General features: G+C 38.9%; 2 protein-coding genes across 7 annotated transcripts in view; one reads left to right on the top strand and one right to left on the bottom strand.

Moving 5' to 3' along the window:
- Window positions 1–8,710, top strand: part of LOC117254215 (G-protein-signaling modulator 2-like) — a 22,877-nt gene extending 14,167 nt beyond the window's left edge. For all 4 annotated transcript variants that reach the window (XM_033622325.2, XM_078168972.1, XM_033622326.2 and 1 more), the window contains exons 7-15: window positions 600–755; window positions 1,553–1,661; window positions 1,945–2,110; window positions 2,805–2,902; window positions 3,508–3,690; window positions 4,492–4,654; window positions 6,671–6,856; window positions 6,943–7,058; window positions 7,620–8,710. In XM_033622325.2, coding sequence (XP_033478216.1) covers window positions 600–755; window positions 1,553–1,661; window positions 1,945–2,110; window positions 2,805–2,902; window positions 3,508–3,690; window positions 4,492–4,654; window positions 6,671–6,856; window positions 6,943–7,058; window positions 7,620–7,787 — 1,345 coding nt within the window. In that variant the 3' untranslated portion in view covers window positions 7,788–8,710. The remainder of the gene's footprint in view (window positions 1–599; window positions 756–1,552; window positions 1,662–1,944; window positions 2,111–2,804; window positions 2,903–3,507; window positions 3,691–4,491; window positions 4,655–6,670; window positions 6,857–6,942; window positions 7,059–7,619) is intronic.
- Window positions 8,703–18,856, bottom strand: mcoln3b (mucolipin TRP cation channel 3b). Of its 3 annotated transcripts, none has more exons than XM_078168974.1 (14): window positions 18,627–18,856; window positions 16,516–16,742; window positions 16,264–16,431; window positions 15,744–15,897; window positions 15,564–15,639; window positions 15,353–15,449; window positions 14,880–14,979; window positions 14,587–14,699; window positions 12,047–12,196; window positions 11,741–11,842; window positions 11,138–11,260; window positions 10,301–10,507; window positions 10,004–10,131; window positions 8,703–9,133 (listed from the first exon to the last, which is right to left on the bottom strand). In XM_078168974.1, the coding sequence occupies exons 2-14, from the start codon at window positions 16,735–16,737 to the stop codon at window positions 9,094–9,096; spliced, it is 1,680 nt and encodes a 559-aa protein (XP_078025100.1). In that variant the 5' UTR covers window positions 16,738–16,742; window positions 18,627–18,856; the 3' UTR covers window positions 8,703–9,093. The 3 variants fall into 3 exon arrangements, with proteins under 3 accessions (XP_078025100.1, XP_033478222.1, XP_033478223.1); XM_033622331.2 differs by having other exon boundaries at window positions 10,004–10,134; window positions 18,627–18,854; XM_033622332.2 differs by having other exon boundaries at window positions 10,004–10,134; window positions 16,516–16,739; window positions 18,627–18,854.

The raw sequence follows: 18,856 nt of genomic DNA, 5'->3' as shown, positions 1-18,856 counted from the left end.
CAAGGTTATTCTCTTCACCCGTCAGTGGTTTTAATGTTGTGGCTGATCGGTGTATGATGTAGTTGTAAGTGGACGTGTTTGTTAGTGTATTTATCACCAGGTGTATGTCCTACTGTCTGCATTTATAAGTGAAGGCTGGTGTATAAAGAACAAGTGAATCACAGTATAGTAAAACACAATTATGTATATCCTTATAATGGAAGTTAGTATTGCTGACAGCTACTGTACATTAATAAATAGTTTATAATGCATTATAATGTAGCTGTAAGCAGACTTATGAACATTTTTAGACTTTTATTAAAGTTTGTCTACTGCTTATAAATGCTTAATAGGCGGACTTGAGGTAAAACGTTACTGATTTGGTTATATAAATAAGACAAACACAAAGTTCTGAACACAATACATGCACATATAACAACCACAAACGTGTACAGATATGTATTTGTTCAGGAGCAGTAGTTCGAGAGTTCCAGAGTTTTTAATCCCTCTTCTGCAGCATTCTGCAACAAAGAAAGAAAAGAAAGTGGCTGATAACTATCATTCTCCCGCTCCCACCCTACACATTCTTTGACTGTCTTCCTCCTCTGTTTCACCCTCAGGAGGACTCTGCAGCTGGCCAGGCTCTTGAAGGACAAGGCAGTGGAGGCCCAGGCCTGTTACAGTCTGGGCAACACCTACACACTACTGCAAGACTATGAGAGAGCCATTGATTACCACCTCAAACATCTGGTCATTGCTCAGGACCTCAATGACAGGTATTGACCATAGAGGGCCAATTGTCGTCAGCTTTCTGCCAAACTGTCTTTGAAGTGTAACGAGCACATACAGTTTCAATGCGGGTGGGCCTTGAACTAATTACCTGCCAAAAATTGGTGGTGTTACTGCCAACACCCATGAAGCCAAACTGCAAAAACACTAAAAACAGCAGACAGAGTAACAAGGAAAGGTCCAAACAGCTTGTTAGGCTGGCCAAGAATAGACTTTCTACTTACAGATCATATATTTAGGATATCATTTAAAATCAGTTGATACTCTTTTACAGAAGAAATTTTAAAATGAGCTTCTCCTCGATCATCTACAACATTAAAAGGCTGTTCAAAATGTCAGCCTGAAATTTTTATGCTTTACAGATGAAAAATCAGTTTATAGGCTTAGGGGTCCTCTGCTATATGTCTGCTACAACAAGGCAATGCTGTAATTCCTAGTGTGGGAGTACATCTCTATTTTTTGTAGTCTTAGCAAAGGAAGGAAACTTGCACAGCAATATTGTCATTGAGTTGCCTAAAAGGTATAGATGGGATGTAACGGGAGGAAGAGTTCTTCAAATTCTGATTGTTATTTTTTTGTTTGTTTGTTTGTTTTGAAAATGTCTAGTTAGTCATATTAATATTCTCTTTTTATGTGGTAACGTACCCACCAGCTGTTGTTGAGAGCACAAGCTCATGTCAGGTTTTTGTGATTGTACTGTGATAGTTTGATGAATGCCCTTCCCATTCTTGCGTAATCTCAGCTGAAGTCGCTCAGCCTGTTTTCCCTCTGTGTCTCGCTGCAGGGTCGGTGAAGGACGAGCATACTGGAGTCTAGGAAATGCCCACACCGCCCTGGGGAATCATCAGCAAGCCATGTACTTCGCTGAGAAACATCTGGAGATTGCCAGAGAGGTGACTGTTTACTGTCTACCCCCTCCCTCACAGTGCAATCAGTAGCTGCCATCAGGCCACACCTCCCTCTACTGGCTGTATGTGGAACAGCAGGAAATAATAGCTTCCTTTGTATGCAGCATTTGTATGTGTGCATTCATTAAAGATTTTTCTGGACATACACACTGCAAAGCCAGTGCACAAATTAATTACTTAGCAATAGTATGTTTTGTATTTTTGCTTTGGGGTCATATGTTCACATTTAGCTTTGTTTACATTAACTTTGATGCTGTCGATGTTGCAGACTGGAGACAAAAGTGGTGAGATGACAGCCAGGATGAACTTGTCGGACTTACGGCTGGTCGTCGGCCTGAAGTCAAACTCCAGCGTCCATGCCAGTATCTTCCGCAACAGCAACACTAACAGCTCTGCTCTACACACAAGCTACCAGGGTTACCCAAGCCTCCACGGTAAGATAAGATAGTCCTTTATTAGTCCTACAGTGTGGAGATTTGCAGTGAAGATTTGTGTGAATCTGCATTCCTCAGAACTGCCTGTCATTTTCAGGACATTTTGACAAATCCATTTGGGAACATGTAGCAATATGCCTTTTATACTTGTCAATCAGTGGCATTGCATTTTTAGCAGCATGATTGGCCTTTTAAATTATCTGTATGCTCTGTATTCACGTTATATTTAGAAATGTAAAATTCTCAGCAATGGAAAATCTATTTTTACAATTCCCAGTAAAGGCTGCCTTTTGTTGTGGTGCTTCATTAAAGGTACCCTGTATGGTTGTTGTTTTTGTGGCCGCATTTTGTGCATGTGCACTCAGGTGACATGATACATTCCTACCAATGTTGTTTTACTATTCCTCTGATCTACAGGTGGCAGTAGCATGCCATGAAAAACAGCAGTACACTGACAAAGGCAGGGAAGAAGAGGACTGCAAGCTAGTAAACATAATGTAAACAATGCAGGATTTAAAATTATTCACGAGGAAGGAAATACATTCAACATGTTTTGATGAACAGCACTTAATGTAAACATAACTTTTGTGTGTTTATAAGAAGAAAAAAAATCAGTTTTCCTGTAGTTGTGAAAGTGCTGTATAAATATTCAAACATGCTGCCACCCTGTTGAGTTTTTTTGTTTTTGTTTCAGGGAGCAAGTCTCCATCGAGGACAAGAGGCAGTGCAGAGAACCTGGGACTGAGTCCAAGTCCTGACAAACATGAAACTGGGGATTCATCGCCACATCAGGTATGCATGTATGAAAACACCTCATAAGACACAGACACTGATGATGTAAAGTATGCAGTGTGTTTTTTGTCTTAATTGCATTGTAACCAGTCAGTCTGATTTCAGAAGCTGTCGTACAAATGAAATGGTTCAACTCTTTCCACTTCTCCTTCACTGACAATTTGTATTTGACATAAAAATATAGCTTGTAACATACAGAACTGTAAGCTTGGCATTAACAATTCGTTGTTATTTTATTTCTTTTTTTTTTTAAGACAATTTATGGTGAAAATTAATTAATTTCGACAAACTGCTGTTCTGACAATGAAAGGTGCTGAACTTGGTGCTTAGCAATTATCTTAATTAATTCTACATTGTTAAAATGTAATTAGCCTTTTGCTATGGCTTCAGAAACATGTCAGCCAAAGTAAGCACAAACCATCATAGACATTTATAACTTAGGGTAAAGGGAAATTAATCATTATTTTACATGAAACACAAAAACACTAAGAACCTGTTCACCCAGCCTTCAGTGTTTAACATTGGTAAAACATTAAAACTCTAACATGAATCTGTCAGCGATGTTAAATTAAAATGATCAGTCTTTATGCATGTGGAATGTACAGGACTGGGAAGAAGATGTGTTTCCTGGATCTTCAAAAAACAACACAATAAAGGCTTCTACCAAGCTGTTCCTCTTCCACCGGCTGAAGAGTAAGAAGAAGAACAACAAATCCTCTCACAAAGACCAGCATGAAAACCACACCGAGCCCTCGGCCCCTGAGGAGGACACACCGCTGTCTATTAAGGTATTTCTAAAAACACGAGCTTGTTCTACTCAGTCTTAATGTCCCTGGAGCCCACAAGATGGGCGACGATGATTCATCCTCAAGAAGACTCCCAATTATTTTTTCCACATACAGTATTAAGATCTCAGGAGGAAATATTTTGGTGTGGCAATGTGGGATCATTGTTTCTGACTCATGTGTTCCAAAACAATATCAGACTCCAGTTCATTCGGAAGAACAGACAAGCAAAGTGAATTTCAAAATTAAGTTAATCTGTCTGACGCCAGTTATATTACTAACTGTTCAAAGGGTGTCCACACGTACGCACACACAAAGAATGCAACTGTATCTTAAAGGTGCTATTCACAAGCTTAAGAGAGTGCAGTGGATATTTGCAGATAAAGCAGTGTATCTGTTTAACCCAGCGAAAGTTGGGCTGCTACTAACAATTATGTCAATTCTTGATTGGTGAGTATGCTATAGATTAATTTACTGTTGGATCTCTAAGACGTCAGACAATGGTGGAAAAATGCCCATCACAATGTCCCAGTGTAACAAAATTAATCAGCTATTTAGAAGAATCTGTAGATGTTAGCTGTCAGTTCACAGATCAAATAATTATTTTAACCCTGAACTAAAAATTGCTTCTCTAACAGGAGAGTTTTAAAGTAGGAAGTGATGTAGTATGCCCATGCTGTTTACCCTTTCCTTTCTGTATTTGATCGTTTTCACCAAAAGCCTGTCCGCTGTCCTGATTACCTCAATTACTGAAGCCTTTTCTATTGTTATTGAGTCCATTTGTTTTGTTTTTTAACACTGTAGCCAGGATCACGGGACACTATTGGAGAGGATGGCTTTTTCGACCTCCTCTCTCGTTTCCAGGGCAACAGAATGGATGACCAAAGGTGCTCCCTACAGGATGGCCAGAGCCATCTCACTGCTCATTCCTCTCCCTCCTCCACCCCACCTGTAGCTGAAAGGAAATGTGAGTCAGCCCCTTGTGTTCCCTCTGTGTTCACACCATACGTAACAGTACGATTATCTGGCTTAACTGAGAGATACAATTGAAAATTTATGGACAAGCAGATCACTCATCTTCAGTCTGCTGTTGTGGCCGATCAGTGTGGCCTCTATATGGTGTGAAAGCAGCACGTCCACAAATGTGTCCTTTACATTTTAATGTTGCGTAATTCTTTGTGTTGTTTGTGTCAAAGATGACTTAAAGTGATTCACCTCCCAAAATCTGTGATTTGAGTATCAAACACTTTCCACTCAAGCCTTGAAAGTGTAAAGGGATAGTTAAAATTTTTTGAAGTGGGATTGTACAAGGTACTTAGTTGTAGTCAGTGTATTACCTAGAGTAGATGATGGCCAGTTTGGAGAAGCAGGCAGGAGTACTGCTGTGCATGGGGGCAGCAGCAAAACGTATTTTAACCACCTGATAAAAAGGTATATAATTTAAATGTATGCCATATTTTGGGATATTTTCACTGCTTTACTTGGCTGCAGACAGCCCTTTCTGATGGGAAACTGAAGCGGTTGTCTATGTTCTCTTCAAAGCCAGACTCCATCTGCAAACACAGTAATTTTACCTTGCAGAACATCTGGTATACCGCTGCCTTGATTGATTTGTTTGTGTTATTGTGTGACTTTGGTGTTTAGAAAGGTGAGTTTAGAATCCTTACAGTCACACAATAACACAAACTACCCCATCAAAAAAGCGGTAGACCAGCAATGCCCATGTTCTGCAAGGTAAAATAACTTTCTTGTCAAAGGAGTCTGATGGCTTTGTAAAGAGCACATAGATATCAGCTTCAGTTCCCTGTTGGAAAGGGCTGCCTGATGGCAAGGTAAAGGGGCGAAATTACTCTAAATATACCATACACTTGTAATCTATATTTATTGAACTACACCTTTACTGTAAAATGTTTCTGGTTACTTTCTACACTGAATAAAACAACTTTGATGGACTTTTCTTTTTTGCCAAACCTGAAAACTGGTTATTATTGCACTCCTCTGTCGGGGTCATGAATCCAATCTTAGCACAGCCTCCATGCTCCAAGACAGATGAAAATACAATTTTGTGCAGCCAACTTTTTGGTCTACGGGAAATGTTTGATACTCAAAAGAGATTTAAGGAGGAGGGTTGCTTTAAATTTCATAGAATAACTGTGACTCATGAACACCTCATCCATCTCAAACTCTCCCTTGTGCTCTTTTTCCTGTATTTACTATCTTACAAAATCAGAATGAAATGCTGGGTGAAGTAGTAAAAAGGCGATAGCAGAGATATTGGATGAAGCGAGATACCCAACTCAGCTCACTTCCTGATTCAGTGATGTCAGCGCCCCACCCCCGTAGGAGACTTGCGGCAGCTCTGAATGTATTGTCGTCAATGAGGAAAATTAACGTGATCACAATTTATGGTCAATTCTTTCGCCCTGTAGTCACTAAAGTAAATATTGGGTTCATTTTCCACAAGCCACACATCTTCCCAATATTCTGACACTAAAGCTGCATTTTTCATCCGCACAGATCAAAAGAAAGTTAACTTTGTTTGAGCCCTGTCCGTCTCAGAAAACAAGTTCTCGCGAGATCTCGTGATCTTGATAAACAGGCGGTAAAATCACAGTTAGCTTACAAACAGTTATTTACCGCTAGTAATAAATAAAAAATGCCCAAGCTTTGTGCAACAATAGGCTGCAATAATAGGAACAATGTATTTTCATTCCACCTGCTTCTCGATCCGCATACACAGACATCCACAGAGCCTCTGTTCAACACTGTGGTGGGGAGGGGAAGTTGAGGGAGAACAGGCTCTGATTGGAGGGAGAGCTAACCACACCCACTTAGGAGACAGGAAGAGTAACCGTTTTCTTAACATTGGGTAAGCCTACAGTTGGGTATCTCCCTTCACCCAATATCTCTGGCACAAGTCAGTGTCACCAGCACACACTGTTATGACAAATCACCCACAGATAATAAGTATCTCTGCCTTTAGCTATTTTGGATTGCGAAACACCGTCGCAGGATCCTGGTCATTTCCTGGAGCTGCTGGCCAGCTCCCAGGCCCGTCGTCTGGACGACCAACGAGTCAGCCTGAGCCATTTTCCTGGCTTACGTCTCAGCACCTCCAACCCGCCTCATACACCCTCCACCTCCAGCACAGACCAAGTCCCCCCACAAGGTAACGATATACAAAGTATATACTCCCCATTTTAGCCTCTCAGTATCATTACTCACATCATGACTAATACGAATTTCTCTTCCCAGCCCCCATATCCAACACAGATACCCCTCACATACCCTCCCTCTACAGTCGTCTAGAGGCAAGCGCTGATCAGCCTGAGGGGGATGACGTCTTCTTCGATATGCTAGTGAAGTGCCAGGTCAGAAAATAAATTAGTATTTTGCATTCTGCCCAAGAAAGCAACAGCAAATAGTGTTATCTACATTCTGTCAGTCTGTCATTTCTGAATAATATACTGTTATATTTCAAAAAGAACTATATCATTTAGTTTATCCATGAAATGCAAAACACATAGTATTAATTTTAGACAGAAACTTGCCTGGTTTTTGGAAATTAGGGACCTGTCACAGACAAAGCTTGACCTACATCCTTTTCAGCCACTTTTTTTTTTTTTTTTGAAAGTCAGATACTATTTTGAAGTGTTAAGTACAGTATTGTAAATTTCAGAGGCACTGGAATTAACTATCATTGCAATATTTTTACTGATTGTGTCCAAATAGGCAGAATTATGTCCTTCTAGATACCTCAAATACTCCATGTGTTTACACTGTGTTTACAAACTGTTCACATCCAACAGACATGATTAAGACCTTTCTTGAAATAGGCAGTGATGCATTAAGTGGCTACTCGTGCCACACTGGATATTGCTCCTGAAAAGCATCAGCTAACATATCTGCATTGCCTCTTGTCAATATTCCAGGGTTCCCGATTGAACGACCAGAGGTGTGCTGCTCCGTCCTCTAAATCTAAAGGACCCACTGTTCCAGATGAGGATTTCTTCAGTCTCATCCTGCGTTCACAATCCAACAGAATGGAGGAGCAGCGAGTCCTGCCGCCACCTGGCGTCACCCAATCCAAACCAGACTGACTCCATGAGTGATTGCTTTGTCACTCAGGATAAAAGATGAAGTAACTGAGCTTCCTTTTTATTGATCAAGAGTTTTGTTTTTATTTGTACCACATTATACTCTTGATTCCTGCCTCTCTGGACTGTCCTCACAGTGTTCCTGTGAATCTGCCATGAACACATAGGACACTATAAGGAATCAAGATCTCAAACAAAATTTTAAGAAGTGGTATTTTGACTGTAACATTTAGGGTTTAAAGACATATGGACTTGTTTTTAGGTTGCTGACAGCTGGGTATGCACTTTTTGTGATGCCACCTGCTGCCTGTCTTGATCAGAGACCTCTGTGCCAGTGATCTCTGCCTGGACGTGGAGGCATGCATCAAGCCACTCGCACAAAGTCTGGGGTTGTTGCTGTAGTGTGGAGTACAAGTGATGTACCATGTGACATAAAGTAAACCAAAGGGATTTCTGCTTCATGATGATGGACAAAAGAGACATTATATGGACCTATCTCAAGCAATTAAGCAAATTGGAACATTGCATGGCCTACTCTGCCCATTTGTGTTTCTGTTAAGTCTCTAAGAGTGGTACATCTTGGTTTAAATTGATCTCAGACCTCTCCAACAGTGAGTCAGAGGATCAAATGACAAATCCTCTCTGGGGAAATAAAGGTCTACATCCACTGCCACTGCTGCAGTGGGGACTAGTGGAGCCACTTACAGTATCCACTTCCTGATATTGCTTTTAAAGACTTAAAGACTGTCAGTTTTATATTGTCAAGGTTGTATTGATGGAGTTATTGCCACGAACTGGAAAGGAATTTTTCTTCATTGTAACAAGATTTTACAGGGGATTAACTAGTTTGTGAAAAAGATATGCTATTTTAGCTTTTGTATGGAAGCCTTCTCCTGACAATGGAGAAATAAAATATCGTGAATTTACATCACAATTTATTTATTAACATTGATTCGTTATATTCAGTGTACAACATGGGGAACCTTCCAAATGACATGTTTTAGAAAAACAACACAATTTCAAATATCAGGGTCCATCTTTTTTCCCCATCTACACATTAATATAAATAAGTGCATTTACAAAGTGCTCCTGTATCAGTGCATCATAGAGACTAGACTTCATCAGAATCTCAGATTCATTCATTTCCTGTTTGGTCTTTTCAGCACTGAGCCAACCTGGGGCCTAATGTTAAATGAAAAACAAAAGGATTTTCAAGACTCCACTGAATATATTGGTATAAAGTGCACATGAATTGTTCGGTTATAGTTTATACAGTAATGCCTTTCAATATTCCACATTAAAGGCTCTGCTATGCCTCAGAAGACAGCCTCTCCTGATGCTTCCTGAACCTGAAAAGAGAATAGCTCAGTTTAGATTCTATTAGAAATATTTTATCTAGCAGCTTCATAGGTGGAGAAATTCAAAAATCAGGATTGCACGGCTTCTGACGCTGCTAAACCTGCACAAATAAAACCAAAAAACAACAACATATAATTCTTAAAGTAACCACAAAGGGTGATATACAGCCCTACTTGTGCTGCCAAGCAAATAGTGTCATGGTGCACCTGTGCTATTAGTTGTCTTTAAATTGGGTAAAATGCATATGTTTGGCGCAAAACTGACCCCTTTCAATGCATAAGAATCTCACTGCAAAAACAGAAAGTGAGACTTAAAGTGAAACTTAAGAAAGTTGGTGCTAATATGTGCATTTCAAAGGGACAAACTAGGATATTAAATCCCACATAGTTTCTCTTTGTCACATTTCAATTTCTTGCCTGAAATTTTTTTTCTCTCTGCCATTGTTTTGCCGATGTTGTCCTTGGTACAAAGGCGGCACTGATTGCCACGTGGATAACTGCAATCAGATACTAAAAAGGACAAATTGCACTCAGCTGCAATACCTAATGGGCATGTTTGTGCTGTTATATCATTAGCGCAAAATCTTTTGTTAATCAGAACTTGAGACAGGGCAGAGAGTGGTTTTCAAGTGATCATGGTGCTATCAGCAGCTGCAATCCATTATTTGAGAATTCACCACTGAGTACTTAAGTGTTTTGGCAAACTGCACCTGCACCCCCAGTTCAAGTGGTAATAAGGGGCACCCAAAACTGTTGTTACTACATAAAAAGCAAAGGATGCCAGGACACCAATGATGTTAAACTCACACTGGGATAGAATTATGAGTTAGCATTGGCCAGTGTGAGTGAGTGTTGACTGACCTGGTGATGCAGCAGTCCAAGAAACAGCTGTTTTTCTTGTCGAGTCTGTACACCCCAGAGTTTGGCAGATCTTTACACACTGACAGGAATTTCTGCAGCTCTGATGTCGGGGTTCCACTCTGCTGCTGCTGCTAAAGAGTAGAAAGAAAGTGACAGTTAACACCGTGTGGCACTGTTGGCTATACCAACTGCAAAAAAAACAAACACTGAAAATACAGGGCAAAAACCACCCTTCAAAAAGTAGGTTGGGAAAGTGAGATTGTGGGGTTACAAATGTCTAAAACAAGTAAACATCACCTTGATGGTGTCATAGGTGTCGGTGATGAGCGTGATAAAAAGGCTAAGGATCATGTAGATGAAGAGCGACACAAAGGTATAGAGGTAGACCCTGCTGAAGATCCAAACCAGGCTGCTCTTCTGCTTCATGTTCTTGAAGGTGGGAAACATGTCGTCTCCGTTGATCAGGGAGAACAGACACTCTGACACTGTATTCAAGGTCCGGAACTGTTACAAGAGGTCAAAGAGAAGAAAGGTTATTACTTTTTCTGTTCTTCATGATGAACCAGTGTTTAAAGAACTCGGATCTTTTGCGTAAAAGTAGCTGTATTGGTATAGAAATACTCTGTTAAGTAAAAGTTCTAGTACAAGTACAAAAGTACCAAAAAGTAAAAGTACTCATGGTGCAGGACGGCCCATTTCAGAATAATGTATACCACAGTAGATGATAGTTATTGATGCATTAATGTGTGCTGTTGTGGCTGGCACAGGTGGAGCTGATTTTACTCTATATACTGCCGGGTAGCTTGCGAATTTCCCCCTGTGGATCAGTTAAGTCTCGTCTTAACCTGTAATAATGCCTCTTTTATTGGTTGATATATTTTGTATTATAAATCTAAATTTGCAGAGTAACTAGTGACTTATGTTCTCAAATATCTGCTTGTGTGTAGTGTAGAAGTATAGAATAGCAGATAATGCAAATACTCAAATACAAGTACCCCAAACTTGTACTTCTTTTCACAGCTGTTATTAATAACTGAGACTAGCAGAACCTGACTAGAATTGAAGAATATTTTTTGGTTTGGCTTTAGTAAAATTCCAGCAGATGTTCCTTTGTATTATGTAAACACTCCTTACCTTCTCATGATACGGGCCAAGGACGATCCAGCCGCAGAAACAGTAACTCAAGTAGATAATTCCAGCGCAGCAGATGAAACGGATGACATTTGGGAAAGCTGCCCTGAGTGTCAGGATGAGAATCTGAAAACAGCCACAGCCAGACATCAATCAAAGATGGTAAAAGATCTGAAAAATGTACACTGAAGCCAAGTATCTGGAAAATCACACACAAGGATGGAGTTTTGTTTTCAACGGTTCAACATTTCCAGTAATTTGGTACAATTAAGAAAAGGCTTAAAAATAACTTTACAAATCAAGTTTCAGGTAAAGACCAAAGCATGTAATGCCAAGGTGTAATGCTGCACTGCTTCATGGATGATAAGTGTAGGAAATATTGTGTGGTCCACAGGATGTGTTGTTGCTAACAAAAATTCCCCTTCAAGAAAAGTTTGTGGTTAATACTGGCAGATCTATCTCAAACTGCGTGAAGTTTAGCAGCATTCCCTTTTCAGAAATACAAACAGTTCTGAGTGTTACTGTTGTAACTGTATCTCTATTGTAAACAGTGTGACACCCATTTAACTAATGATCATGAGCTCTGTTTGATAAATCAGGTCTTACATTATACTTCCTAAAGTATCCCATGTAGCGGATGACCCCAATCCACACAAACATGGTGCCTGTCCCAAGAAAGATGCTGCAGACATCATAACTTGTGACCACCTAAAAGAAACAGTGAAGGTTTAAAATGTGACAAATGGTCTGGGGGTATACCTATAAATACATGCACGCTGTCTACAGTGTGCATATATACCTATAAATACATGCACACTGTAGACAGCTGCTACTGATAGAATGTAATATTGAAAAACATTTCAATGAACACAGCTCAATCTCAGTGATACTGTAAAAGGAAATCCTTATTACCTTAGTCTGAATCTCGATCTTGAGAATGGAGCCAATGATGGTCAGCGTGTCACTAACAATGATCAGGATATACCAACCATTCACAAACTCTGACTTGTCTGACCACGGGACTTCTTTACCACAGTGCTCCTTGCAGTAGAGGGTGTATTCCTGTTTAAAGAAAGAAATGTAGATAGTTATTAGTTGTTTTTTACTAACTTCAATCAGTCAAATAACAGGGTGGAATGTGACAGAATACATTTATTTAAGTACTGTACTTAAGTACAGATCTGAGGTGCTTGTGCTGTACTTTCATTTCATGTTGCTTGATACTTTTACTCCACCACAATTCAGAGAGACATATTGTACTTCTATCTATTTGACAGCTGTAATTACTTTACCAGGATTTTTCCATACAAATCATATGATATTACTATCACTATATTGCATTGTTAACTAACCAACAGCAGGGTAATTAAAATTAGAGGTAAACATTTTACAGGTCCCATTATTTCCTAGCAATTTTACAGGAGGTTCCTGTAAAGGTGAACTGTATATAATTCAGTGCAAATTAAGTAATATGACAAAATTGCGTACTTCATTTGAGGAACCTTCAGATGAATTTACAGCTAAATTTTAGTTCCTTTCTGGGAAATTATGGGACCTGTAGAAAAAAGTGTTGCTACATCTCAGCCAACTACAAATGAAAAATGACACCTACACATCAGGTGTAACAATCCAATAGTGTATTTAGTGTTTCACGCATTTGGTCATTTTTTTCTGTGTTGAGCACTTTTACTTTTGATACTTATATATATATATATAGTATATTTTGTTGAGAATATTTGGGTACTTTTACTCAAGTAACATTTTACAATTCAGGACTTCTACTTGTTATATTGTATATCTACAGTATGGTTTTGTTTCCGCTATACTATTTCTAGTCTTTCTACTTTTAATACAGTAAATAATATACTTAGTTCCTCCACCATTGCCAAATAGGGATATACATGGATGCATTGGCTACAATGAACAATCCACACAACAAGCAAAGACAAAACAAATCAGCAGCAACCACAAATCAAAGTAGCAGGAACTAGCCCAATTCAACTAATGAAGAAAAAAAGTAATTGGCATAAAAATGAAGAGGGAAATACAGACACGATAATTGCCCTTCTACCTCAAAAACAACATTGACATGTCAAGCACAAGGGCAGCTGGGACTTAGGAGGTAGAGCTCCTGCCGTCTACATGTTGAAGTGTCCTTGGACAAAATACTAAACCCCAAAATTAGTGTGTGAGGGAGTGTAAATGATTATCTGATGAGCAGGTGGCTCCTTATATGGTAGCCTCGGTAGCCACCAGTGGGTGTGTGTGTGAATGGGGTGAAAGGCACCAGTAGAGTAAGGCACCTTGAGTGGTCGCTTAGACTAAAAAAGCCATACATAAATGCAGTTCATTTACTGCTGCATTTTCTATTTTAATAGATCTTAGAAATATTACATTCAGTAGTGGGACAAGACCTTTTTTTCTTGTCTAGACTATTAGACTATTTTTTCTTGTCTTGACTATTAAACCTTGTAAAGTGCCAACCTCCGAGTGGTTTCATTTTGTCTTGAATAGCATATTTCATGGATGTCAGAGGGAAAATCTGACGAAGCGGACATCTTACAGAGTTGACAAAAAGTTATATGAATGTCACAGCAGTCACAGTGAGTAGCCATTTTATTTTTCAGAGTTCTCTTAACACTAATCAAAATACTCATTTTAAACCATAATTCATATGAGGTTTTGATTTAGAAGGGCTATGGCGTTGACACCTTAGGATTGAGACACATCCGACAGAAACCAGGAAGTGAGACAGGAGTCCTTGTGATACAGCGTACTCCTTTGATGCCTGATTAAATGATGTTTTTGTAGAGATCTGACGGAGATGACAAAAAACTGGGACACATCTTTAAAAGGGCCAATATTTTCACTAAAAATATATATACCTTTTAAAATGACGATGATTATGGCAGTACATTTTTACACTGATGTTATCAGTGTATACTGTTATTTTGTTACTTTTAACACATCTTTAATTGTCTGAAGTTTTGAATTCTTCTCTGGGACAAGGGTGTTTTCTGGCACAGTGCAGGTTTAGAGGTTAAAAAAAGAAAGCAGAATATTATACAAAGAATATTTTATAAATCATGTTTATTTCATACACAGAAAAGGGAAATAAAGGGAATTAGTGCGTTAGAATTTTAAGGATGTTTTAAAGGATGTTTTTTGTAGAACGCGACTTATCCATAAAGAACAGGTATACTAAAGACATCCATATCTTTTTTAGGATTTATTTTTCTGGCTTTTTGCATTTACTGAAAAGGACAGCTTCAGAGTGAAAGGGGGAGAGAGGAGGAGATGACATGCAGCGAAGGGCTGTAGGCTGGAATCAAACCCATGGCCACTGCAACAAGAACATAGCACAAGGGGCACACATTCTACCAGGTAAGCTACTAGGCGCCCCAAGACATCCATGCTATATCACAAATATACCTGCATTTCAGTTAACTTACAGACTGCAGCTGAATCCCATTGATCACCGAGCGTGTGCAGAGGGTGAACGAAATGATGCACGTTATAATGATGAGGCAGTCGAACAGCACAGTCAGGTATATGTTTCTGGCAGCTGAGGGAACAGAGAAATTAAAATTACTCTCACCTTTAAAAGGGCAAACATCTTCAAACAGATTTTATGAGCAGCAAAGTCCCAAGCTTAGAGAGCAGCCTTAATTAATCCCAAGAATCCTGGACACGACCTTAAAGCAATGCAGATGATTCATTTGTAAATTCAGCTCGGCAAACTTACATGCTCCAGTTACTTTCCAGTCTCTGCACTCATTGATGTCTACATCATTTTCCAGGTCAACCTTTATCCTGCCGCTGTGAGCTTGGTTGTTGAAAATGATCTGTTAACCAGAGAGTCGTGTTTAACGGAGGAAAGGCACTTTTTGAAACAGCTGAAGCCAAAAGCTAAATATTCACTTGCCAAGCCCTGAAGATAACATTTAACTTTGTAAATACCAGGCACTGTATGCAAACATCCTTACTGCTCAGATTTGTGTCTTCAGTAGTTAAACAAACACAAGATTCACACTGACTCCTTTCATTTTCACTCCTATCTGTGCCGAGGAAACAGGTGCAGGGTCACAAGGGGAATCATTATCACGGTTATGGCAGCAATCAGGTGATCAGATGTGTCCTATCACTGCTTTTAAAGGACAGAGTCTGATTGGAATCACTGGTGTTTACTGAGCCATGAAGACAAGTCAAGTGACTTACAATAACAGTAAAGTCGTAGCAGTCTGGCAGCTCTCGATGTCTCACTGTCTGTAAATTTATGGCCTTCAGAACAAACGTGATCTTGACAGAGACCATCCTGCAAGACAGAGCAGATACATTACCCGTGGGGTTTTCACATCATATATAAAACCAAGAGAGGAAAACTGTGTTGCCTTTAAAAAAGGCTTCAATTAAAAGGGTACGTGCAAACCTTTTGAAATGCAGTTCAAAATCTGGAAATGCTCTCTGCAATGATGGATGATACATTGGATAAACTTTACGGCACTCTGTTAGATACAAGCAACAGGGAGAAGAAAAACAAGGAACAAATAAACTCACTGAACCCAAATATTCAGTTTTTCCACACATTAACTCAAACAATCATGCGTACCAGTTTCCACTTCAGCATCAATTTCAAAGGTCTCATTTCCAGGGTAGATAGTGCCGTTTCTGTAGAACTCCTGACACACTGTTAGGGGGGTGTAGAAGGTGCCAGTTTTCTCATATTCATGATTTCCTACTGTGATGTTGTGCAGATGTCCATACTAGAGATGAACAATGGAAACCTCAGTTATAATAACATCAGGTAAAAGGAACTCTCTGAAATGAACAGCTGCAGCAGTTTAGTGTTACAGTTTATGCAGTCTAATCAACAAAACAAAACGACAGATTCAAACAACATGGACAAAGTCCAACCCCATGACGAGCTACATCTTGTCATGGGAGCTTGTTGAACTCCTCTGTCATACAAGCATGCACAGCTATAAAATTCCAATAATGATTTACAGGAAAAGGAAAAATGTTTTGTCTCACATGATCAAAATAAACCAAGACACTAGCACATAAAACTCATGCCTTCTTGGGGCTCCTTGCAAAGACGAAATAAAAAGAAAATATTAGCACTGAGTTACCTGTTCAATGATGTAATCGATGTGATCATAAACATCAGCCTGCCTGTAAACAGCGTATGTACCCATGCCTCCATCAACATAATCTTTCAAGAAGAGGTGCTTGAATGTCATCAGGTTTTCCTCCTTGAATGTGACAACCATCTGGTTGCTCAGCCCAAAAGACACTAACTGTGACAGGGGGAAAGGTATTTGTTGTCAGGGTAGCGAAACAACACAATTAACATCTGCTCAAGTCATATCTGAAATAACTACCTGGATGGTAATGATGGCGATCTTGATGATCTGCAGGATGAGTTTCCATGGTTTTCGGCCGCGAGCGTGGTACTTCTCACAGGGGTTCATGAAGAAATATTTGATCTTCCTTCTGAGACACTCCACAGTGTCCAGCTCCTCCAGACACTGATGCTGGTCGTCTGCCCAGGGAGGGGAGCCATTTGTCTCGTAGACATCATACAAGTCACTGGACTCCTCCATATCTACTATTAATAGATACAGGTGACATTAGTACAATCAAAGTTAGCATTGTAATATTACTGAGATCACTGAAATGTGAAAAAAAAGCTTAATTATTGATTACATTTTTTTTTTACTTTTACATGTTTGGACTCTAAAAACAAAGTGCAGCTTTGGTGGCACCAGTAAAGCAAAAAAAAAAAAAGTCATGACCAACTGCCATGATCATGGTGGCTTTTACTTTATATGTGCGGCTGTAAATGTTAAGCAATCAAATACAATAGACATGCAATAAATCCGTTCTGTCTAGAGCTTATAGTGTTCTTTTTTGTTTTACACTGTGTTGTGGTTCAATTCAAAAAATTTTTTTAGATTATTTTATCTTAATTATTCAATTAATAAATAAAGTTGATATGAAAGGTAGAGTCTAATTATAATTCTATATAGTTCCACTTTTCACAAGAGCAAATTTTATCCAATTTTCTTTTATGTTGTGGTACTTTACAATGGTTTGTAGCAAAAAAAAAAAAAAAAATTCCAGAGACATAAGAACCTGACACTGCACAGGATTTTTCAGGAAACTTAAATTTAATTTATTTAAAAACAAAATATTTTACACAACAGAATAATTGTATTTATCATCTGGTGACAATTTTCACCGAGAACCTCGCATTAAATATTTAAAGGCGCTAGTTCAAAAGAAATGTTGAGAGGCCCCAACCAGCCTTGGACATCAGTCCAAACACCTGCAACATCAGGGCAGCAGAAAAACAAATGCAGCTGGTCTTCCTCTTCCTCACTGCAGACTCTACACAGTGATGATTTTTCAATATTAAACATATGAAGTTGTTTTTAGTAGCAATTATTTTATAGAAAGTTTTCAGTTGAAAAATTCTGGGGTAAGAATTGATTGTTGTTTTAATTGTTCTAATTGTCTCCAAGGTATTAAAATGTTATATTTATCTTCCCAAAAAGAACATTGAATGAGGGAAGGCAGTAAGACTGCTACTCTGTAAAATAAAATTATAAATTATTTTATTTATCTTTATTTTGGATGGCAATTTCTGGCACCTTGGACTAGGTGCACAGACCTGTTGTCTATATCCACCTTTTTTAAGTTTCCATGTCCAGTTAGTTGGGATTAAAATGATCACAGATTTGACCACACATACATAAAATATTATATATAAAAAATATTCAATATATATAATAATATTTAAGTGTTTCCCATAAAAAGGGCTTCTCATCAGTACTGAGTTCAAACATATAACTTGGCTTTGAATGTCCTCTGGGGTGACTGGAAGCTCAACCAAACCTTAAATGCATCTTTGATGTTTGAGAACTTGTGGGTCTAGTGGTTGAAGAATTGGATTTCCTTATATTGAAAGGTTCAGCTTATTTACATATTGAAAGGGAACAAATTGTATTGACTTCCTACTAATATGGAATTCAATACTCTGACTCAATATTACACACTTCAGTGTTTGTGACTGTTAAAAGTGTGTCTGATAAACCTTTAACTAGGCCACTGCTGAGAAATGTATAAATTATACTTCCTTGTTTTATTTTCTTTTAAGAAAACCTAAACTAATAAATGCTTCTTGACATAGGATCAATATGAAGTTCTACTAGGCGTCTTCTACTTCCATTGTTTTTTCCTACATTACAAATTAATGACTAATCAGCAAGTCTGTGTGAGGAGGAAGTAAATGAAGTCAGGTGTACCTGAGCATTGCTGAATAATGTACAGCAGCTCACGCTCTGAAACCTGGTCATCTTCCACCATTGCCACAAACGCTTATAATCATTACATGTCGTGTAAGAAATGAAATCATAACCTGTCGAACGCGACCAACACTGGACATGAATGAAATGCGACACAAAATCAGCCAATAGCCGGATCTACTTACCTGCCTCGGATTAATCAACTTGTTGCATACACCTGTGGTCTGCGGCGCGCGCCTTGTTGTTGCCAAAATGTCTTGGTCTAATTAGAATTCTTAACGTAGTCTAATTGTTCTTCTGCTGTGAGAGACCTGACTGAAGTTATTAAACTGAATTAAACCTCCGAAGTTTGTGTGTTGTCACATGAGCAAACTCCTCAAACTGTGTATGAAAGCTCAGGTATCGACAATGTAGC

Source organism: Epinephelus lanceolatus, chromosome 6 (genome assembly GCF_041903045.1).
Source record: "Epinephelus lanceolatus isolate andai-2023 chromosome 6, ASM4190304v1, whole genome shotgun sequence".
Taxonomy (NCBI): Eukaryota; Metazoa; Chordata; class Actinopteri; order Perciformes; family Serranidae; genus Epinephelus; species Epinephelus lanceolatus.
This window is presented reverse-complemented; position numbering and strand designations above follow the sequence as displayed.